The 21,671-nt window shown below is 68.3% G+C and overlaps 3 protein-coding genes across 8 annotated transcripts; all 3 read left to right on the forward strand.

Moving 5' to 3' along the window:
- Positions 1-34: 34 nt before the first annotated feature.
- ARHGAP27 (Rho GTPase activating protein 27) lies at positions 35-11,625 on the forward strand. The gene is given in 17 exon segments (XM_066981638.1): positions 35-250; positions 443-927; positions 929-1,036; positions 5,023-5,454; positions 5,565-5,780; positions 6,456-6,566; positions 6,676-6,743; positions 6,847-6,934; positions 8,382-8,486; positions 8,906-9,004; positions 9,649-9,742; positions 9,868-9,987; positions 10,074-10,172; positions 10,437-10,514; positions 10,634-10,768; positions 10,851-10,956; positions 11,131-11,625. Coding segments are annotated over 16 exon segments (2,502 nt in total). The 5' UTR covers positions 35-250; positions 443-462; the 3' UTR covers positions 11,309-11,625.
- Positions 11,626-12,854: 1,229 nt separating this feature from the next.
- On the forward strand, positions 12,855-15,956 carry TMEM98 (transmembrane protein 98). Of its 5 annotated transcripts, none has more exons than XM_066981645.1 (8): positions 12,865-12,993; positions 13,334-13,484; positions 14,446-14,629; positions 14,846-14,977; positions 15,204-15,237; positions 15,320-15,435; positions 15,517-15,576; positions 15,677-15,956. In XM_066981645.1, exons 3-8 carry the CDS (start codon positions 14,499-14,501, stop codon positions 15,894-15,896), a joined length of 693 nt encoding a protein of 230 aa, XP_066837746.1. In that variant the 5' UTR covers positions 12,865-12,993; positions 13,334-13,484; positions 14,446-14,498; the 3' UTR covers positions 15,897-15,956. The 5 variants fall into 5 exon arrangements, with proteins under 5 accessions (XP_066837745.1, XP_066837749.1, XP_066837746.1 ...); XM_066981646.1 differs by having other exon boundaries at positions 12,888-12,993; positions 13,466-13,484; XM_066981644.1 differs by lacking the exon at positions 13,334-13,484 and having other exon boundaries at positions 12,855-12,993.
- A 683-nt stretch (positions 15,957-16,639) lies between these two features.
- Positions 16,640-21,660, forward strand: GRN (granulin precursor). 2 transcript variants are annotated; one of them, XM_066981641.1, is made up of 10 exons: positions 16,640-16,763; positions 17,986-18,161; positions 18,236-18,377; positions 18,738-18,847; positions 18,943-19,051; positions 19,137-19,234; positions 19,570-19,794; positions 20,347-20,571; positions 21,123-21,356; positions 21,465-21,660. In XM_066981641.1, the coding sequence occupies exons 1-10, from the start codon at positions 16,655-16,657 to the stop codon at positions 21,588-21,590; spliced, it is 1,554 nt and encodes a 517-aa protein (XP_066837742.1). In that variant the 5' UTR covers positions 16,640-16,654; the 3' UTR covers positions 21,591-21,660. The 2 variants fall into 2 exon arrangements, with proteins under 2 accessions (XP_066837742.1, XP_066837743.1); XM_066981642.1 differs by having other exon boundaries at positions 18,741-18,847.
- The last annotated feature ends 11 nt before the right edge of the window (positions 21,661-21,671 follow it).

Below are 21,671 nucleotides of genomic sequence, written 5' to 3' on the forward strand. Positions count from 1 at the left end.
CGGTGACGGCATCGCCCGCCACGGAGGCTGAGGCCCCGGCGAGGCCGGATCCAGCTCAGCCTCCGGGCAGGGCCCTTCCTGCGGCAGGAACCACCGCGAGCAGCCGCTTCCTCGCGTCCCCTCCGCCATCACCCCTTCCCTCCCTCCCGGGGAGGAAATAGGCCGGGCTGCCGGGCCCGCCGCCCCCTCGCTTCAGGGCCGTGCAGCAGCAGCGCAGGGCGAGCCGGGACGGGCCCCGCTGCCGCCCCAGGTGAGCTTTGGGGGACGCCGGGGACGGGCCCGGGACACTCCGGGCAGGTTCGGGCGCTCACGGATAGCGCGGGGCGTCCAGGGTGGTGGGGACCCATGGCTGGGGGTCCCCCAGAGGGGCTCGGGGCTGCCAAAATGCCCCGGGGCGGGTGGGGAGGAGCCGTCAGCCCCATCCCCGCGCCCTCTCCCGCAGGCGGAGGAGCTGGGCCCGCCATGGAGTCGGCGGGGGCGCCGGAGGAGGTCTACGTGCTGGTGGAGTACGGCTTCGAGTACCGGGCCAAGGACGGGACGCTGGTCTCCATCAAGCCCAACGAGCGCTACGTCCTGCTGAAGCGCACCAACGACCACTGGTGGCACGTGAGGAAGAGCCGGGACGCGCGGCCCTTCTACATCCCGGCCCAGTACGTCAAGGAGCTGCCCCCCATCGCCTCCCCGGCGCCACTCTACCACGAGGAGCCGGAGCCGGAGCCGGAGCCGCCGGCAGCCTACGAGTACCGCTTCATCGGCGCGGCGCCCACGGCCAGGGGGGATTTGCCGCCCACCCTCAGCTCTTTCCGGGCAGCCCCAGCGCCAAGCCCCCACCCCGCTGAGCCCATGCGGCCCACGCAGTCCCTGGACGACCTGGCCAGGGCGACGCCGGTGCCACATGGTGCCACCACCATGGGACCCCATGGGGACCCCCCCTGCACGCCCTCGGCCACTCAGCAAGAGCCGCTCGGAAACCCTCTGCGTGCCCAGCAAGGACACGGACACGGCGAGGCGGCCGGGGTCCGACCACATGGCTCAGGTACGGTGACGTCCCCAGTGCTGTCCCAAATGTAGGGTGTAGGGGGGCGGGGGACAGCAGGACGCTTGGGGCCCCTCCCCTAAGCACAGAGCCCCCCCTCGCTGTCCTCTCCCTGCACCCAACGGGGCTCGGCACCCAGGGCCCCCCGGCACCGCTGCCACTGCCAGGGCCCCGCGCAGCTCCCCACGGAGCTGGCCCCACGGGGCAAACCTGATCTGCAGGAAATGCCGGCGTCTCGGGGCCAAGCCCCCAGCCCAGCCAGGGCAGCTGTGCTGCCGGCTCTGGGCCACAACGGCAACCAGAGGTGAGGAATCGCCCCCCCCGAGGTCCTTTCCAAAGCGGGCCTCTGCTGTGCTGTGCCTCGGTTTCCCCATCCCTGGGGGTCACTGTCCCCCAGGGCAGGCGGGGGGACGGGGCCAGGAGCAGGGTGCGCCCCGGGGTTTTGGTGTCAGACTGAGGGTGGCGTGGATGTGCCGAGAGGGGCTGTGGGGGTCCTGGGCTCTGGGTCCAGAGCACATCACCCACCCACGCACCCCGGTATTGGCCACGGGTCTGTGGGGAGCGATGCTGTCCCCAGCTGCCATCGTCCCCTCCTGCTTCTCATCCTAACCCACCCACAGGAGGACGCACACTGGCACTGGAGGGGCTCATGGGGGGCCAACGCCCCCCAGCTGGGCAGTGGGAGCAGGTTTGGGGCACAGCCGGTGTCCCGAGGGCTGAATTATCCCCCAGGCAGAAGGAGCACAGGTCCCAGCAGGGCACAGAGCCAGCATGCCAAGCCAGTGTGGCAGCGCAGAATGGGGGGCGTCGGAGTCCCTGTGCCTCCTCCAGGCATTGTTCTGGGGCAAGAAGAGGCAGAAAGGGGTTAACAGGGAAGTGCAGCAACTCCTCCCTCGAGGGGCGGGTGTCTCACCTGCAGGCAGCACTCAGCAAGGAGGGGGGTGCTGGGTGCACCCTGGGGCCAGGCGGGCAGGCACCCCGGCACCCCAAAACCGACTCTCACCCCACTCCAGTAAGTAGCGAGGGGCCCTCCTGGGGGTCCTGGATGCAGGTGCTGCTCCCACCTGCACACATTTTGCCAAGGGGGCACCCAAGGGTGGGGGGAGCCTCGCAGCCCCTTGCTCAGTGGTGACAGCAGCCGGGGCACGGTGGTGGTGGAGGGGTCCCACGTTCCCTCGCCCCTAGCCCCGGAACCTCTCCCTGGGTCACCCCCAGTGCAGGGTGCTTGTGGGTGCTGAACTGGGAGGGAGGGACCAAGGTGTCACCCTCACACCCAGGACCACCCCCGGGGCGTCACCCCATGCACACACCCGCAGCACCCATGGGCTCAGCACCCGCAGCCCAGGCATCCGGGGTGTCCCCCACTCCCTTGGGCTGATACTGGGGGTGTTTGGGTGGGGGAAAAGGGGTTTCCGTTGTGGGGACCGGGCTTTGCACCCCGTCTATCGCTGTTGGAGCAGAGCTGCAACCCCGGCTGTGCCATGCCGAGGGAGAGAGCTCCGTGTGTTTGGGGGGGGGGGCAGGTCACCCCTGGGCTGCTTGGACTTCTGCAGCCTCCCGAGGGGACATTCCCTGGTGTTCCCAGCAGGCACCGGCTGCTTCCCGGTGCTCTTTGCTCGGCTAAAGCCATTGATACCGGCCTGGGCCGCAGGGTGAAGCCAGCAGGAAATAAGAGCCAGGCACTTCTGTTTGCCCTGAGCTCCCATGGCCCCAAAGCTGGGTGGGTTCAGCTCTGGGGACACTCCCCCCGTGCCTCCCTGCTGTCCTCACCCATGGGTGCTGGTGAGCAGGGTCCCAAAGTGGATTGTATCCGCCCCGCCTGCACCGGCACTGCTGAACCTCACGGCCGCTCAAAGCAGCCGGCTTTTGCAGCCCAGGAGCTGCCATACCTCATCCTGGAGCTGCTGCCCCGACACTCGGGTGTTCACGTGCATTCGTCACCTTCCCGAATGCTTGTGCTTTTGGTGTGGCCCCCAACCCATCCCAGCTGAGAAAACCTGATGCTGGGGGAAGTTTTCCTGGGACGGTGCCGGTCGCATCCCCGCTGCAGCATCTCAGCTGCTCCCCCTGCACGGTCCCAGCAGCCCCCACCGCCGAACGCCTAAAAATGTCCCCAGGAGCTGATTCCGCATCTGGGGGAGCTCCGCTCGCCGCCACCGCTCTTCCGCCCCACCGAGCCAACAGGAAGCGGGCGACACGCTCGGGCCCATAGCGGGGCTGGCCGGCGTCGCTGCTGTGCAGGAGCATCTCGGCCCCGCTGCGCCCGTCGGAGCGCCTCGGCCCCACTGCGCCCACCGCCATGGGCGAGCGGGCAGGCAGCGTGCTGCAGCGCTCCCGCAGCAGGGTGTCGCGGCTGCTCCATCTGGGCAAGGTAGGGACCGGGAGAGGGGTTCGAGGGGGACCCCAGCTGTAGTGGGAGTGTAGGGAGAGCTCCGGCACCTGGAGAGCCCTGGCACACTGTGTGGTGACCCCAGGTCTTCCCTGAATTTTCTGCGGGTGCCGGGGGAGGCAGCGGATGGGTGCAGGGGTGCAGAAATATCTGTCCCCAAGCAGGGACAGGAACCAGCTTGTGGTTTCCTACCCCCTGGGGAAGCAAAACAACTGAAGATACAAACGGTGTGAGTGAGTGGGGAGCTCTGGGCTGGGGGGAGGGAGGGCAGGACCACCAGGTGCCCTGTCCCTGGCCTGCGTCCCTTGTCCCCAGGATGAAGGTGGCCTCTTGCTCCATGTTTCTGCCCCTGCACCCCAGGGTGCTGGTGTGGGGGTGATGGATCACCCAGCGTGCTGCTGCAGGGGGTGATGGGGTGTCACAGGGCTGCTGACTGCTGTCCCCCCCACCCCCGGTGGCAGGCAGGGTTGTGGTGGGGAAACTTTGTCCCTGCTGCCATTGCAGGAAGGCTCGGGGGCTGTAAAAGCTGGGGAGAGCAAAGGGTAACAGTGTGGGTTTGCAACCTCTTCCTGCTCCTGGCCACCGACCCTGCGGCGACATGTCCCCATCCGGACCGAGCCCTGCTTGGGTGTCGCTGGGAGTGGGGACGGGGGCCCCTCTTGGTCCCCCCCCACTGGGCACCGTCACCCAGAGGGACGTGGGGCCGGGGCTGGCTCTGCACCGCAGGCTCAGGAAGCTGCGGGCTGGTTTCGAAGGCTGGAAGATGCAGTAAGACCTCGAGCAATGAAGCCAAAATGGGGAAGAGGCGAAAGCTGGGGCACAGAGCATGGGTAGGACTGGAGGAGGGGTCCTACCCGGGGAGGGAGGGGAGCCTCTCCTCTCTGAGCAGCCCCATCGCGGCTGGAAGCAGGCGTCTATTTGGGGCTGGCGGCCCCAGCTCAGCAGCTGCGGGTGCTGGAGGCATGGGCGGGGGTGAGCGGGGTGGTGGCGAGGTGGGCGCGGATGTGTGCAGGTGACGTGGGTGCAGTTGCTGGGGTGCAGATGAGGTGGGTGCAGGTGCTGGGGGTGCCGATGATGCAGGGACAGAGGCTGGGGGTGCGGGTGATGTGCCTGTTGGTGATGCGGGTGCCGGTGCTGGGGTGCAGATTTTGGGGGCACCGAAGATGAAGGTAAAGTGGGGGCTGGTGAGGGGGGGGGCGGGTGTTGGGGTGCTGATGGCAGTGACTGCAGCACTGGTGAGGAGTGAGGAGGAAGAGGCAGGGGGTGCAGAGGATGCGTGTGTTGGTGCTGGGGCTGCAGGCGATGCTAGCGCAGACCTTGGGGTGCAGGCGCTGTGGGTGCAGGTGATGACACGGGTGATGACTCCAGGGGCCACGATGCCCCCCCCCCAGCTGGCAGCACTTCCCATCACTCGCCCCCGCACGAGGGTCCCACCGCTTGGTGCCCACGCGTGAAGGACATCCCCGCTACCAGAGCAGGGCAGGATCCGGCCCCACAGGACGGGACAACCCGTGCCATGTCCCCAAGGCTTAGACAAGCTGCTTGCCACCCCAGTGCCAGCCAGGACACCCCAGTGACATGTCCCCATCCCCCCCAGGTGCGCAAGGAGTCCGAGGAGCCGCCTGCCCACGTCTACCTCAACATCCAGGAGCTGCAGGAGGAAGCCGCCACGGGCAGCTCGGCCCCGCCAGCGCCCGAGGAGCCCCGCGGCTCCAGGACAGACTGGGAAACCCACATGGACACGGACTCTGGACACTTGTTTTATTACAACCCAGTCACCGGCGAGACCACGTGGGATTGCCCCTTTGAGCAGGCAGAAGATGGAGTGAGTCCCGCCGCCTCGCCCGCCTCCTCGCTCTCCCACAGCCCGCAGTTTGCCGAGTGGGGCCAGTACGTGGACGAAGCCAGCGGACAGGCTTTTTTCTATAATTCGGTAACAGGTGAGACGTCGTGGGACCCCCCACACACGGGAGACAGCTCCCAGGATATGTACCCTGGGCTGACGCCGTACAGCCCCATGGAGCAGCGGGTGAGCACCCTGCGGGGCGCGTGGGGACGGGGACGCAGCGGGGACACAGCGGGGATGCAGCGGGGACGCGCTCGGTGCCAGCGCCACCTTCACCCTGCTCCATTCCCTAGCCGCCCACTCCGGAAACGGATTATCCCGACCTGTCTCCGGATGAGCTGGAGGGCTACCCCGAGGAGGACTACTCACCCCTGGGCTCCTATGAGCAGGGGGCTGCTCACTATCTGCCCCCGAGGTACCCTGAGGAGCTGGGCTCGTCCCCGGGCTGGTACGGGCACAGCCACCCCGAGGGAGCACCCGGATACCCTGAGCACTTCGGCACAGAGACGGTATGGGGACGGGACGGGACGGGACGGGACGGGACTGGACGGGACGGGATGGGATGGGATGGGATGGGATGGGATGGGGACAAAGATGAGGACAGGGATGATGATGAGGAGGAGGACGTTGGGAATGGGGATGGGAGACAGGATGGGGATAGGGATGAAAATTTAAATGGGGATGGGGATGGACATGTGGATGGGGATGAGGATGAGGTTTAGGACGTGGATGAGATGAGGATTAGGATGATGATGAAGACGATGCAGTTGAAGACAGAGAAAAGGGCAAAGATGAGGATGAAGATGAAGATGAGGACAAGGATACGGAAAAGGATGACAATGAGGACAAAAAGGATGAGGATGAGAACGAGAATTGGGATGGGGATGGAGACAGGCAGGGACAGGAAGGGGGAAGGAAACAGGGACGAGGATGAGGACAAGAATGAGGATGGGGACAGGGATGGGCATGAGGATTGGGATGGGGATGGAGATGAGAATGGGGACAGGAATAAGGACAGGGATGGGGTTGAGGACAAGGATGAAGATGGGGATGGGGATGGGGACAGAGACGGGGGCAGAGATGGCTGGCAAAGCACAAGAACCTTGGGGGGGGTGCGAGCGAGGGGAGCAGCCCTGGGGAGCAGCGGGCACGGAGCCAAGCATCACCTGGTCACTGTCCCCCAGGTCCTGGCGGGCGGCCGGCACCACCGAGCCAGCAGCAGCTCCAGCCAGGACAGCGGGCTCCTCGCCTGGCCCAGCTGCACGCCAACGGCACCGGGGCTGAAGGAGGAGAAGGTGAGCACCCTGGGGTGCCACCACCCCAGGGGATGCAGAGGGCGGGGGGGGAGAGGTCTGTGCCAGCCCGCGAGGGGCAAAGCTGACCCCCCCGTGCCTGAATTTCCAGTTCAAAAGCCTCGACAAGGCCGGCGTGCTCAACAGGACCAAGACGGCGGACAGGGGGAAGCGGTTGCGGTAAGTGTGTCCCCACGCCCCTCCAGCTGCAACACAAGCCCAGGGTGGCCGGGGGGACACCTGTGCCTGTGCCCAAACGTGACCCCCCCCATCTCGTCCCCAGGAAAAACTGGAGCTCGTCCTGGACTGTGCTGGAGGGCGGGATCCTGACCTTCTTCAAGGACTCCAAGCACTCGTCCACTGGTGCCCTGGTGAGCGCCATGGGGCCCCGCACAGAGCCAGCACCCGTGGGACAGGGCCAGCACCTGCAGGATGGGGCCAGCACCCACGGAACAGGGCAGCACCGACAGGATGGGGCAGCACCTGCAGGACATGGCCAGCACCCATGGGACAAGGCTGCACCCATGAGATTGGGGCAGCACCCATGGGACACGGACAGCACCTGCAGGACAGGGACAGCACCCATGGGATGGGAACAGCAGCTGCAGCACAGGGCTGTAACATATGGGACAGGACCAGAGCCCGTAGGACAGGGACAGCACCCATAGGACAGGGCCAGCACCAACAGGACAGGGCCAGCACCAACAGAGCGGGGCCAGCACCAACAGGACAGGGCCAGCACCCATAGGACAAGGCCAGCATCAGCAGGACAAGGCCAGCACAACAGAACAGCACCAACAAGGGGTCACCACCAACAGACACCAGCACCCAAGACAGGGCCAGACAGGACACCACCAACAGGACGGGACCAGCACCCATAGGACAGGGCCAGCACCATCAGAATGGGGTCAGAACCTGCAGGAAAGGGCCAGCACCAGCAGGACAGGGCCAGCACCCACGGACTGGGGCCAGCACCCACAGGACAGAGCAAGCACCCACGTTTCGCTGACAGAGCCTGCAGAGGCAGGGTGCGGTGACACTCTGGGACACAGCAGCGGTGGCAGTGGGACACTTCCACGGTCTGTCCGAGCTGTGCATGGGCTGTGCCCGGCGTTTTGCCGTCACACCGAGCCCAGTGCCGGGGGAAGCGGGGCCCAGCCCAGCCCCCAGCCCACACCGAATGCAGAAGCTGCCGCGGTGCCGCGGGCTTGCAACACCCTGCGGTGCTGCAGGGAAGGGACGGGGCCAGGCCGAACCGGCAGCGGGGGGAACGCTGCTGTCCCCACCGCAGGGACGTGGTGCACGGGGGGCTCCGGCACCCCCCCGATGTGGGTGGATGGGGGCTGGTGGAGGGGCGCGTGCCCAGAGCGGCCCCAAGGCCAGGACATGGGTGAGATGGCCAGTCCCCCTAAAACCCCACGGTGTCCCCAGGGGGGACGTGCACCCAGCAGCCTGCAAGGGACAGGGCTCAGCCTTCCCCATGCAAACACGGTGCCAGTGCAAGGCTGTCACCAACAGACCCTGGCCCCCGGGACTCGGTGCAGGGCAGGGGCTGTCCCCACCGGGTGACAGTGGCTTTAAGTCCCCCCACCCCTCCAGCCAGTGGCCGCAGTGCTCTCGGCACAGGGCAATGCCTGCCCCCCCCAGCAGGGAGCCCTTGGGGACAGACATGTCCCATGGCGGTCCCATGAGGGGGGAATGGCTGCATTTTGGGTGGAGAAAAGCCAAAAGCAGGTCCAGCGTGCGGGGCCAGCACCAGCTCGCGGTCCCCCAGGGGGACGCTGGCCGCAGTGCCACCCTGTCCCCTTGCTCCTGCAGAGGCACCCGGGCAGCCTGACCATGCCGGAGCACACGGTGGAGCTGCGTGGGGCCACTGTCACCTGGGCCAGCAAGGACAAGTCCAGCAAGAAGCACGTCCTGGAGGTGAGCTCGGTGGTGGCGTAGGGACCTTGGTCACCCAGCGGGGACAGAGTGGGGGCTGCAGGCTGTATGGCAAAGCCAGCACCCACCTGCCTGGCTGCCAACGCCACAACCTCCCCTGGAGTGGGACTTGCTGTGATCTATCACCGTGGGGACGCTGGGGACCGTGCTGCAGTGCCTTTCCTGAGCCACATGTCACCAAGGGCCATCCCTGCTGCCCCCTGGGGGCTGGCACTGCCTGCTCACGGGGTGGGGGGGTGGGTGTTGGTTCTCCTCTCGAGCTTGGCACAGGGAGGAAATTTCCAGCCTGGGCAGCACCCAGCCCACAGGCAAAAAGCCCAAACTGGGGCCATCGGTGCAATGAGTTGCGCCCTGTTCTCGGCCACAGCCCAGTGGCCCTGGCCTGACCGCTGCTCTCGTAGCTGAGGACGCGGGAGGGCTCCGAGTTCCTCATCCAGCACGACTCGGAGCAGATCATCGTCACCTGGCAGAAGGCCATCGCGGACAGCATCGCCCGGCTGGTGAGCGCTAAGCTGGCGCCGTGTGGGCGGGATGGGCGGGCAGCAGGATGGGTCCAAACGGGGCTGAGCGGCTGGACCTAGGGGGTGGAGGTCGGTGGCACGAAGCCTGGTCGGAGGCTGGTAACGAGGGGAGCTCCCCAGGGGTCGGTGCCGGGTCCAGTCCTGCTCAGCATCCTCACCAGTGGTCTGGGTGATGGGGTAGGGGACACCCTCAGTAAATTGGTCCCCGGGCACCAGAGAGGCCAGGCAGGCTGCAGAGACCCCAGGGAAGGGCCACGAAGTTGTGGGGACCGGAGCAGCTCCGCTGGGAGGAGAGAAAGCAGGAGCTGGGGCTGCTCGGCCTGGAGGGGAGGCTGCGGGGGATCCCGGCCGTGCCCGTAAATCCCCGCGGGGAGGACGGAGCCGGGCCCAGGGGCACCGGGCACGAAGCGGGGCCTGGGAGGTGCCCTCTGACCGCCGGGAAGCGCTTCTGTGCCCTGGCGGTGGCGGAGCTGGCACAGGAGAGGCTGTGGGGGCTCCTCCTGGGAGACCTCCAGAAGCCGCTCTGGGCTGGAGCAGGGCCTGGAGCAGGGGGACCCGGTGCTGCCTCTGACCGCAGCCATGCTGTGGCCCCGGGACTCTGTCCCACGCTGCCCCTTCCCTAGGGCGCTGACTTCCCTGCCGAGGAGGACGCCGAGAGTGGGACGGAATTCGGGTCCCGGGAGAAGCTGGGAGGCGGCGAGGAGAGGAGGGCCGCAGGTGAGCTGGTGGCTCTGCTGTCCCACGGCACGGTCGGAGCCATCCGTGGGGCGCGGGGAGCCACCCCACGTCACCTCCGTCACCTCCCCACGGGCGATGCTCACCCCCTGCCCCATCCCCATCAGCGTCCGGGCAGGCTGCGGGCACGGCCGAGAGCGACTCGAGCAAAGTGCGCAACAAACTCCGCAAGTTCCTGCAGAGGCGGCCGACGCTGCAGTCCCTGCGTGAGCGGGGCTACATCAAGGGTAGGGGCCCCCCACGGGCACAGCCGCCCCCGAGCGTCCCCCCACTCCCCCCCCCACCCCCGCTCACCTCTCCGTGTCCTCTCCAGACCAGGTCTTCGGCTGCTCCCTACAAGTGCTGTGTGAGCGGGAGCGCGGCACCGTGCCCCGCTTCGTCCAGCAGTGCATCCAGACTGTGGAGAGGAGAGGTACTGCCATGGGGCCTGGGGACGGGGACAGCCCAGGGGACAAAGGGACAGGGTGACGGGGTGGTGCCAGCTCTGGCGTCGCTCCCCTCGCTGGCGAAAGGCCACACTTGATGGGGAACCCAGATGGGTTTTCAATGAAAACCACCAGATTAGGGCTGCGAGCTGGCACAATCATGGCAACCAGTGCCACTTGCTGCCACCACAGCTGGTGGCAGTGCCACCTGGGTGGCTGTGGCTGACCAGGATCTTGTCCGCATCCCCCAGGGCTGGACATAGATGGGCTGTACCGGGTCAGCGGCAACCTGGCCACCATCCAGAAGCTGCGCTACAAAGTGGACCACGGTAGGGTCCCCATGCCGGGTGTCCCCTCTGGGCTGAAAGCCACAGCTGGGAACACCCATGGGTGTCCCCACCCCGGCTGTGCCCCAGGACCAGCCTGAGGTGCCACCCTGTCCCCACAGATGAGCACCTGGACCTGGACGATGGGCGCTGGGAGGACATCCACGTCATCACTGGTGCCCTGAAGCTCTTCTTCCGCGAGCTGCCTGAGCCGCTTGTCCCCTTCGGCCACTTTGACAAGTTCATTGCTGCCATCAGTAAGGGATGGGGACAGGGACGGGGACAGGGATGGCTCCAGCCGCTGGAGCCATCGCCCTATTTTGTTCTGTCCCCTTGCAGAGATGCAGGAGCCAGCGCGGCGGGGACGCTGCATCCGTGACCTGGTGTATTCCCTCCCGCCTGCCAACCACGACACCATGATGCTCCTCTTCCGGCACCTCTGCAGGTGACACCACGTGGCACTGCCACGCGCCTCTGTGTCCCCGCTCCTGCCCACCCACCAGCATCCAAAACCCACCAGCATCCAAAACCGTGGTGGCAGGAGGGCAGAGGGGGCCACCTCGTGGGTGGGGGGCCACATTCAGGGGCCTGGTGGTGACACCGTCCCTTGTCCCCGCAGGGTGATCGAGTACAAGGAGGAGAACCGCATGTCGGTGCAGAGCGTCGCCATCGTCTTCGGCCCCACGTTGCTGCGGCCGGCGAGCGAGGAAGGCAACATGGCCATGCACATGGTCTTCCAGAACCAGGTGGTGGAGCACATCCTCAACCAGTACAGCTACATCTTCCCCGACGGCTAATCCCAGCCATGGGGACACGCACGGGGACGAGCCCAGCGGCGGGGACACGAAGTGGCGGGGACTCGGGGGAGGACTCGGCCGCCCGGCACCTCGGGGCGCGGGTGACGGCGGTTGGCGTCTCGGCGATGGGCAGCGCTGGTGCGCGGTGGCCCGGCTCGAGCCTCCCAGACGTGTTTGGAGGGATGGGGACACCGCTGGGGACGGTGGCACGGACCCTCTGGGGATGAGACCCCTTGGGATGGGGAGGGCAGGGAGGAGCTGTGGCTGGGACTGGTGGCCGGCACTGGTGCTCCTGAATAAAGAGCCCGTTCAGCCGCGAGGACATTTGGGCACCCGTGGGGACCCCAAGCCAGGTGGCCACCGCCACAGGGACACAGGGGTGTCCCAAGCTCTTGTCCCCCCGAGTGGGGCCAGGAGGGCTCGATGCCTCTTGGCTCTGCTGCCGTTGGCCCTTGGGGACAGTGTGTGCCCTTGGTACCCCATAAGGATGAAGGAAGTGCTTGGGGGAAGGGGGGGGGAATTGGTGTCCCCAAAAGGGTCAGAGTGCAGGCCACCCTGGTGACCATGTTCCCCATGCTTTGGAGTAGGACGTTTCCTGGCTGGCATCACCAAACCCCATGTCCCTTGGCCTGGGGACCACAGGCAGCAGGGACGGGTGCTGAGAGCAATAGAGTGGGGAGCGGGTGCTGGCGGGATGTGAGCCCCAGTCCCCTGGAGACACCTCTTGGGGGGTGGGGATGCTTTGGGTGGTGCTGGAGATGTTTTGGGACACAGCAGGGACACAACATAAATGCTTCGGGACGTAATGGGGACACTATATGGCATGGAGAGGATGTTCTGGGACACGGTGACAATGCTTTGGGTTGCAACAGGGACGGGTCAGCGTACGGCGGGGGTGGTTTGGGGCACGGTGGGGAATGGCTGGGATGTGGAGGGGACACCGGGACATGACAGAGATGCTCTGGGACACGACAGGGGCATTTGGGGATGCAGTGGGGACACTGGGATGTAATGGGGATACCCTGGGGCACAGGGCGATGCGTCTTTGGGACAGGAGGGGATGCTGTGGGACACAAAGGGACACCAGAATGCAGGGAGGACATCTGGGGACACAGGGCGGTACTCTGAGACACTTTGGGGCACAACGGAGGGGCTCTGGGATGCAGTGGGGATACTTTGGGACACAAAGAGGTCACTTTGTGCTGCAGCGGGGATACTGGGGGGTGTAGTGGGGACACTTAGGGACAAAGGCAGTGCTTTGGGATTCGATGCGGACAGTTTGGGATGCAACAGGGAAACTTTGGGCTGCAGTGGGGACGTTTGGGGGCACAGTGTAGTACTCTGGGACACTTTGGGGCACAAGCGGGTACTTCGGGCTGCAGTGGGGACACCTGGGGGAACAAAGGGGTACTTTGGGACAGGTCGGAGCCGCAAGGGGCCACTTGGGGCCCCGAGGGGGCCGGCCGGGGGTGCAGCGCGGGTACCTCGGCACTCTTTGGGACCCCGTGGCTCGCCCGGGGGCCCCTCGGCAGGGCCGCGGGCGGGGCCGGGCCGGGGGCGGTACCGGCCGGGGGTGGGGGCGGCCCGGCAGAGCCCCGGCCCCGCTGCCGGCCCCGCTCCCGTCCCGCTGCCGGCCCCGCTCGGCGCCCCCCGGCTCCATCTTGTGCGCGGCCGCGCGGCTCCAGGTGCGGGGGGGGGCGCAGAGGGGCGGGGGGGGGACACCCCGGAATCCACCCCCCCGCTGGGCACCAAGGGGTTAAAAGCTCAGAAGCGGCTTTCCAGCCCCAAATCCGCCTTAAGGCGCTAATCGCGGTGGGAAAGGGGGCCGGGGGGGCCGGGGCCGGCGTGGGCCCCCTCCCCTCGCTGTCACCGGGGGGGCACAAGTACAGCGCCCCCGAGCCGAAGCGCTTAAAATTCTGTGGGACTGGGGAAAAAGGGGAAAAAGGTTGGGGGGGGGATGCAGGGAGCGTGGGGGGCCGGACACGCGTGGCCCCCCCGCGGCAGGGTGTTGGTCACGGTGTAAAGGTCGCGGCGGTGTTTGCACGCTCCCTGCGGAAGTGGCCCCGGTCCCGATCCCAATCCCGGACCCCGTCCCAATCCCAATCCCAATCCCGGACCCGATCCCGATCCCGGTCCCGGTCCCGGTCCCGTCCCCAGCGGCTCCGGCTGGCAGCAGGTAGGGAGCGGGGGGGGGCTGGGCCGGGCCTGGGGGAGCCGCTTGGGGGGGTCCCCGTAGGGAGCGGGTTTGGGGGAGCCCCCTAGGGGCCGGGTGGCCCCGCAGCTCCACAGGGACGGGCCATGGGGTTTCAGGATGGGGTTTTGGGGGCGCTGCTGCCCCACTGGGAGGGGGTTTTGGCGGGCCCTGCTGCCCCATAGGGACTGGTTCTGGGGTTCTCCATAGGGACCGGGCTTTGAGGGGCCCTGCAGCCCCATAGGGATCAGGCTCAGGGCGTCCCCACAGCCCTATAGGGAATGGGTTTGGGGTCTGTGTAGCCTTGGGCTGTGGGGTCTCCATAATCCTGTATGGATTTTGGGTGTCTCTGCGGCTGCATAGGACCAGGCTGTGGGGACCCCCGTAGGAACCAGTCTCACGGTCCCCACAGCCCCAGAGGGACTGAGTCTGAGGTTCCCCATAGTGACTGGGCTTTGGGGTCCCTGCAGCCCCACAGGGACCAGGCTCTGGGGGTCTCCATAGGAACCAGCTGCAGGGTCCCCAGAGTCCCGTAGGGATTGGGTGTGAGGGTCCCCATAAGGACAAGGCTTTGAGGGTCCCTGCAGCCCCGTAGGGACCCAGCTCTGGGGGACCTGTAGGGACTGGGCTCAGGGGGTCCCTGCAGCCTCATAGGGACTGGCATTGGGGGTCCCTATAGGAACCAGGCTCTGGGCTCCCTGCAACCCCATAGGGACTGGCTTTGGGGTTCCCTATAGGAACCAGGCTCTGGAATCCCTGCAACCCCATAGGGACTGGATTTGGGAGTCCCTATAGGGACCAGGCTCTGGGGTCCCCTTACCCCCAGCAGACCAGCCCTCACCAATCCCCGTCCCCCCATCCCATCACCACCCCATGTCCCTGCGGGCACGGTGATGGGGTGGGGACCATCCCCTGCGTCCCCGCGGCACAGCTTCCCCCACTACAGGCACCGCCGGGGCCGAGATGGAGCTACGCGCCTGAGCCAGGCGGGGACAAGCCATGGAGACGGTCGTCATCGTGGCCATCGGGGTGCTGGCCACCATCTTCCTGGCGTCCTTCGTGGCGCTGGTGGTGGTGTGCCGGCAGCGCTACTGCCGCCCCAAAGACCTCCTGCACCCCTACGACACCAAGTGAGTGCACCCGCCGTCGTCACGCGTGGCTCTGTCCCTGTCCCCTGGTCTGTCCCCACCAGGTGCTGTGGGTCCGGGAGGGACACATCCTGTGGGGTTGGGGACAATGCTGGGGACACGTGGAGCACTGTGACAATAGGGTGGGAAAAGCCTTGGGGAACCCCAGGAGGGGCGGGGAGGTGGCACTGTCCCCAGAGCCACCCGCATCTCCACCAGGCCCATTGTGGACCTCATCGGGGCGATGGAGACGCAGTCGGAGCCCTCGGAGCTGGAGCTGGACGACGTGGTCATCACCAACCCACACATCGAGGCCATCCTGGAGAACGAGGACTGGATCGAGGACGCCTCGTAAGCCCCGCGCCACTGGTCCCCAAACCGCCACCGCCAAGCAGAGCTCTGGGTGTCCCCAGACCCCACAGGAGGGGACGGTCCCCAGGCATGTCCCTGTGTGGGGACACCCCCACGGGTCCAGATGCGGCCATGGTGGGGTTGGTGGCTCACGTGCCGGGCGGGTGATGGGGACGTAGAGGCGAGGACGGGGTCTGCCCAGAGTCACGTCTCCTCCTGTCCACAGGGGCCTGGTCTCGCACTGCATCGCCATCCTGAAGGTGAGTCCGGGCGGTGGCACCCGATGTGCCCACGGTCCCCAGGGTGCCGAGCAGCCACCCTGCCACCTCCCCGACCCCGCAGATCTGCCACACGCTGACGGAGAAGCTGGTGGCCATGACCATGGGCTCGGGTGCCCGCGTGAAGTCACCCTCCAGCCTGGGTGACATCATCGTGGTGGCCAAACGCATCAGCCCCAGGTGAGGGGGGCACCGGGGGTGCGGTGGCAGGGCCCTCCCGGCGTCCCCGCAGTGCTGACCCCGTCCCCGTGGTGCCGCCAGGGTGGACGACGTGGTGAGATCCATGTACCCGCCGCTGGACCCCAAGCTGCTGGACGCCAGGTGACACCGGCGGGAGGGAGGGGGACACGTGGGGGACGCATGGGGGGGGGGGGGGGGGCCGCGGTTCGAAGCCACCCCGCGGGCGTCTGCCCTGACACAGCCGTGCCGCCCGCAGGGCCGCGGCGCTGCTGCTGTCCGTCAGCCACCTGGTGCTGGTGACGCGCAGCGCCTGCCACCAGCCCGGTGCCCGCGACTGGGTGGACCGCTCGCTGGCGGCCGCGGAGGAGCACATGGCCGCGCTGCGCCAGGCCGCCATGGCCACCGAGCCCGAGCGCCCGCCGGCCACCGACCCCTTCCGGCAGGAGCAGTCGGCCATCTGAGCCACCAGCGCCACCAGCGCCACCAGTGCCACCAGCGCCAATAAACCCCCGTGACACTGATGCTGCCTGCCTGTGCCTGGGCCACCTGTCCCTGCGGGGGGGCCCTCTTGTCGCTGTGTCCTGTGCCCGTATCCCCCCCCACCACCCACCCACTGCTCCCACTTCTGCTTTCGGGTCGCCGCGGGGGGGACGAGGGACTTTTCCTGCTTCCTCTGTCCTCACAGCCACGGGGCCCAGTGGGGGGGCGCCCTGCAGGGACCCCCCCAACCCCAACCAGCTCCAGGTGGGGGCCCTGCAGGGACCCCCCCCCAACCCCAACCAGGCTGTGGGGGAGCTCTGCTGGACCCCCCCCGCCAACCAGCTCTAAGGCAGGGGCCCTGCAGGGACCCCCCCCCAACCCCAACCAGGCCTGGGGGGGGCTCTGCTGGGACCCCCCCCCCCCCCCCCCGCCAGCTCAAGGGGGGGGCCCTGCGGGGACCCCCCCCCACACCCAATTCCGAGGTCAGGGCCCCCCAAAACCCCGGGGGGGGGGTTCCCTGGGGGGGTCCCTGCGCCCCCCAGGCCGGGTCCCGCGGGGTGGGGAGGTTTCGGGGGGGCACCTTGCGGCCCCCCCCCCCCCCCACGGCCGAGCCCCCCCGGACCCCTCGCACTGCCCCGGGGGGCAGGGGGGCGGTCACGTGACCCGGCGTCACGCGACGGGGAGGGGCGGGGTTGAGGCCTGGGGGCCGCTTTCCCCGCCCCCTTGGCGGCGGCGGCCAATGGGAGGAGGGAGGGGGGTGCGGTGGGCCAATGGGGGGAAGGGGGCGGGGCTAGCGGCGGGGGGGGCGGTGAGCGTCGGGAGCGAGCACGGGCACGGGCACGAGCACGGTACGGGGCGGGGGGCGCGGAGGGGTCGGGGGGGACTGGGGGGTCCACTGGGGGGCACTGGGAGGGACTGAGGGGATCTGAGGGAACCTGAGGGAACTGGGAACCACGTGGTACTGGGAGGCACTGGGGGAACTGGGAGAATTGGGAGGCACTGGGAGGAACTGGGAGGCGCTGGGGGGAACCGGAGGAACTGGAGAGCACTGGGAGGTGATGGCTGAACTGGGGGGGAACTGGGAGAACTGGGGGGGACTGGGGAGAACTGGGAGGCACTGGGGGGAACTGGGAGAACTGGGGGGAACTGGGAGAAGTTGGGGGGGGGCTGGGGAGCACTGGGAGGCACGGGGGGGAACTGGGGGGAACTGGAAGGTGCTGGGGGGCACTGGGAGAGCTGGAAGAATGGGGGAACTGGGAGGTACTGGTGGGAACTGAGATGCACCGGGGGGAACTAGAAGGCACTATAAGACCCTGGGGAAACTGGAGGGTACTGGGAGGCACTGGGGGACCCCGGGGGAACTGGAGGGCACTGGGACGGTCGGCCCAGCCCTGACATGGGGCGGGGGGGCTGTGCTGTGACCCCAGGGGTCTCCCCGCACACCCCAAAGGGAGGGGGCAGCACCGTGACCCCCCCAGCCCCATCCCCGCCCCCTGCACCTCAGTTCCCAGCAGGGAGGGGAAGTGAAAGTGGAGGGGGGGGGGGAAAGCAGGAAGGGAGAGTGTGTGGGGGGGGGAGCAGCGCACCCATGGGTGCCACCACGGGGTGCTGCCCCCCCCCCCACGCCCCACGTGCAGCTTCCCCCGCCGCAGCGAGATGCTATCGGGGCGCTGCGGCCGGCGGTCGGGGCGTGGGACACCGCAGGGCCCCCCCCCAGGTTCCTGTCATCCCCAGATGGCACACGGGGGGGGGGGGGCCTTTCCCAGGCCTTTAGGGTCCCTCCCGGGCCCTTAGGGTCCCCCCCAGGCTCTTAGGGCCCCCCCTTGGCACGCAGCCCCCTGCCCACTGCTGTGGACTTTGTGCTGTGGTTTATCAGGAATGGCGGCACCCGTAGGGGGGGGGAATGGGGAGGGTGCTGTAAGGGGGGGGGGGTCAGGGTTTTCCACCACCCCCACAAAAAAGAAAGGGGAAGTGAGAGACGGGGGCGGGGGAGAGGGGCAGAGCCCAGCCCTGCTCTGCGAGTGGGGAAACTGAGGCACGGGCGCGCGGTGGGGGCGCTGCCACCCGCAGGTGTCCCCCGCGCCATGAGGACAACGGTGACGCTGTGCCTGGCCCTGGCCCTGGCCCTGGCCGGGGTCGCTGCCGTGGCTGCGCTGCGGTGTCCCGACGGGACGTCCGAGTGTCCCCGCAACGCCACCTGCTGCGTGACGCCCGGCGGCGCCTGGGGGTGCTGCCCCATGCCACAGGTACGGGCACGGCCACGGGGACGGGGACACCAGCCTGCGGCAGCCACCGTGGTGACCGGGTCCGGCGCCCGCAGGCATCGTGCTGCGAGGACAAGGTGCACTGCTGTCCCCATGCCACCACCTGTGACCTGGCCCACGGGCGCTGCCTCTCGCCCCACGGTGACACGCCGTTGAGCACAAAGTTCCCCGCCTGGAAGAGCCAGCGGCGGGCACCGGGTATGGCACGTCCCTGTCCCCGAATGTCCCCATACATCCCAACACCGGGTATGGCACGTCCCTGTCCCCATATGCCCAATGTCCCAGTACTGGTTATGGCACATCCCTGTCCCAATATGCCCAGTGTCCCAGCACCAGTAGGTATGGCACGTCCCTGTCCCCCCCATATGTCCCAGCTCTGCGTATGGCACATTTCTGTCCCCAGTGCCCCAGAGCTGTCCCCAAGCCATTGTGGCACACCATTGCCCCAGGTGCAGCATCATCCCAGATGGCAGGGACCCTTCGCCTTCTGTCCCCCGTGACCTGTGGGGACACGGAGGTGGCGGGGGCATGGCTCGCGGTGACACCGTGTCCCCCCAGCAGCCACGCTGCACCAGGTGACGTGCCCCGATGGCCGCTCGGCGTGCCCGGACGGTGCCACGTGCTGCCGGCTGCCCTCAGCGCAGTACGGCTGCTGTCCCCTGCAGAACGTGAGTGCGTCCCCGCGTCCCCACGCAGCACCCCGGGGTGGCGGCAGGCTGTCACCTGCGGTGTTGTCACCCGCGGCTGTCCCCCCCCTGCGCAGGCCGTGTGCTGCAGCGACGGGCAGCACTGCTGTCCCCAAGGCACCACCTGCGACCTGGAGCGCTCCATGTGCACCTCGGTGCAGGACCCGGCATGGCCGCCGGCACGCGGTAAGGTTGGGGGGGGGGCTGGGACCCCCCGGTGCCATCCTGGGGACAGAGGGGACGCCGGCTGTCACCGTCCCTTTGTCCCCAGTTGGTGATGTGAAGTGCGACGACGAGATGAGCTGTCCCGACGGGAACACGTGCTGCCGGCTGAGCTCGGGCGCCTGGGGGTGCTGCCCCTTGGAGCAGGTGGGGGGGGCATGGGGGGGGACACGCAAAGGTCCCCAGGGGAGTGACGAGCAGGACGCATCCCCCAGGGATGTTCCCAGGGCACCGTGTCCCCCCCCCCAGGTGTTGCCCGTGCCCCAGGAGGGGTGGGGGCAGGTGTCCCCGTGCCCTGGCTGGGGTGAGGGTGGGTGTCCCCTCTCCCCCGGTGTCCCCTGTCTCCCGCTGCTCACTGGGACGAGCTGGGGGCTCCAGTGACAGGAGGGGACTGGGATGCTCTGGGACACCCCACGTCCCCCCCACCCTGCGCAGGGCACAGCCAGGTGTCCCCGTGCTGAGTGCCACCCGTGTCCCCCCAGGCCGTGTGCTGCCCCGACCACGAGCACTGCTGCCCCCAGGGCTACACCTGCGACCCCCAGGGGGGCACCTGCCTGCAGGGGGGGGTCCGCCTGCCCTGGCTGAGCAAGACCCCGGCGCGGGGCCGGGGGGGGGACGTGAAGTGCGACGACGAGACGAGCTGTCCCGACGGGAACACGTGCTGCCGGCTGAGCTCGGGCGCCTGGGGGTGCTGCCCCTTGGAGCAGGTGGGGGGTTCAGGGCAGGGGGGTGACGGGGGGCAGCAGGGGGACGGGGCCAGGCTGTGGTCCCCCGTTGGGCTCAGCCCTGGTGGGGGGCTTGGGGGAGCACCCAGGGGTGTTCCTGTGGGCAGGGATGAGGCTGGAGGGATCCCATAGGTGGGTGGGGGGGGGGACTTGGGGACGTGCGTGGGGGCGAGGGGTGGGGCTGCTGTCCCCTGGGCCTGGGGAGGGATGGGGGCAGATGTTCCCTGTCCCCTGATGGGACAAGGGCAGGTGTCCCCGCGCCCTGGGTGGGATGAGGGTGGGTGTCCCCTGTGCCCAGCATGATGGGACCGTGTCCCCAGTCCCCGAGTGTCCCCTGTCCCCAAGTGTCCCCTGTCCCCTGCTGCTCACTGGGACAAGCCGGGGGCTCCAGTGGCAGGAGGGCCCAAAGAGCCGCGAGGCCACCGGGGTGCTCTGGGACACCCCACGTCCCCCCCACCCCACACAGGTGACAGCATAGGGGACAGCCAGGTGCCCCTGTGGGGTCATGCTGAGTGCCACCCGTGTCCCCCCCAGGCCGTGTGCTGCCCCGACCACGAGCACTGCTGCCCCCAGGGCTACACCTGTGACCCCCAGGGGGGCACCTGCCTGCAGGGGGGGGTCCGCCTGCCTTGGCTGAGCAAGACCCCGGCGCGGGGCCGGGGGGGGGACGTGAAGTGCGACGACGAGACGAGCTGTCCCGACGGGAGCACGTGCTGCCAGCTGACCTTGGGCACCTGGGCGTGCTGCCCCTTGGAGCAGGTGGGGGGTGCGGGGGGTGGCGAGTAAAGGGGCGGGGGGGCGGTCAGGGTGGCATCTGGGAGGGGCTTTGGGGCAGAGTGGCACTGTGCGATGTGGCTCTTTGGGGACAGTTAGGGGACACGGCGCAGCCTCCATCGCTGCCCCCCCCCGTATGTCCCCTGCCATGCTGGAGGGCTGTGGCAGGCGGCCCCAGTGCCCCCTCTTTGGGCACAGTAGGGACTGTGTGGGGGTCTCGGGGGGGGGCTGCATGCCCAGAACAGCCCCCCCAGCAGCACCCCCCCGTCCAGGATGTGACACCCACCCAAGGTGGAGGGGACATGGGGGGGGAGTGCCCTGTGTCCTGTCCCCCCCAGCTCTATCTGCACCCTGGCTATGGGGATGTGCCAACCGGGGGGGGGGGGGGGGGGGGGGGGGCTTCCCATACGCACATTCCTCCCCCCCCCCCCCAACGGCTTCAGCAGTGTGGCACTGGGCTGGGGGGGGACACGGGGTGCTGGGGGGGGGAGGTGCAGGATGTCACCGAGCCTTTGTGTGCACCCCCCCTCCCCAAGGCCGTCTGCTGCAAGGACCACCAGCACTGCTGCCCCAGGGGCTACACCTGCAACGTGGCCACCCAGAGCTGCGAGAAGCTGCTGGCGGCCACCCCGCTGTGGTCACCGGCCCCCGCGGGGTCCCCGCTGCGCCCCGTGGCCACCATCCCCGGTGACACCGCCCGTGCCTGCCTCCCCGGCCAGCGCTGCTGCCGCAGCAAGGACGGCTCCTGGGCACGCTGCCCCTTCGCCCAGGTCAGCGGGTGGCATTTTGGGGGCAGGGGACATGTGGCGGGGGGGGGGGGGGGGGGCTGCGTCCCCACCGATGTCCCCACCGACGTCCCCAATTGCACCTCTCCGTAGGGCTCCTGCTGTGAGGACGGGCGTCGCTGCTGCCCCGCCGGGTACCGCTGCGCCCGGGGGGGGCGTGAGTGCTGGCCCCAGCGCTGGGACGTCGGGGGGGGCATCTCCAGCAGGACGCTGCTGTGACACCCCCGCCCCGGGGCAGGGGACACCGGCTGGATGGGCCCCACAAAATAAAGGGTTTCTAGGAAAAGCACCTGTTTTTTT

Source organism: Anser cygnoides, chromosome 22 (genome assembly GCF_040182565.1).
Source record: "Anser cygnoides isolate HZ-2024a breed goose chromosome 22, Taihu_goose_T2T_genome, whole genome shotgun sequence".
NCBI lineage: Eukaryota > Metazoa > Chordata > Aves > Anseriformes > Anatidae > Anser > Anser cygnoides.

What these genes read in the sequence shown, in the direction of transcription:
- GRN (XM_066981641.1), top strand. Translation starts at nt 16,655, where the DNA reads ATGGGAGGAGGGAGGGGGGTGCGGTGGGCCAATGGGGGGAAGGGGGCG. An exon ending in GAGCCAGCGGCGGGCACCGG is followed by an intron (nt 18,378 to 18,737) that starts GTATGGCACGTC and finishes GTGTCCCCCCAG; the next exon opens with CAGCCACGCTGCACCAGGTG. An exon ending in GGCATGGCCGCCGGCACGCG is followed by an intron (nt 19,052 to 19,136) that starts GTAAGGTTGGGG and finishes CTTTGTCCCCAG; the next exon opens with TTGGTGATGTGAAGTGCGAC.
- TMEM98 (XM_066981644.1), top strand. Translation starts at nt 14,499, where the DNA reads ATGGAGACGGTCGTCATCGTGGCCATCGGGGTGCTGGCCACCATCTTC. An exon ending in CTGCACCCCTACGACACCAA is followed by an intron (nt 14,630 to 14,845) that starts GTGAGTGCACCC and finishes CATCTCCACCAG; the next exon opens with GCCCATTGTGGACCTCATCG. An exon ending in CCCAAGCTGCTGGACGCCAG is followed by an intron (nt 15,577 to 15,676) that starts GTGACACCGGCG and finishes GCCCTGACACAG; the next exon opens with CCGTGCCGCCCGCAGGGCCG.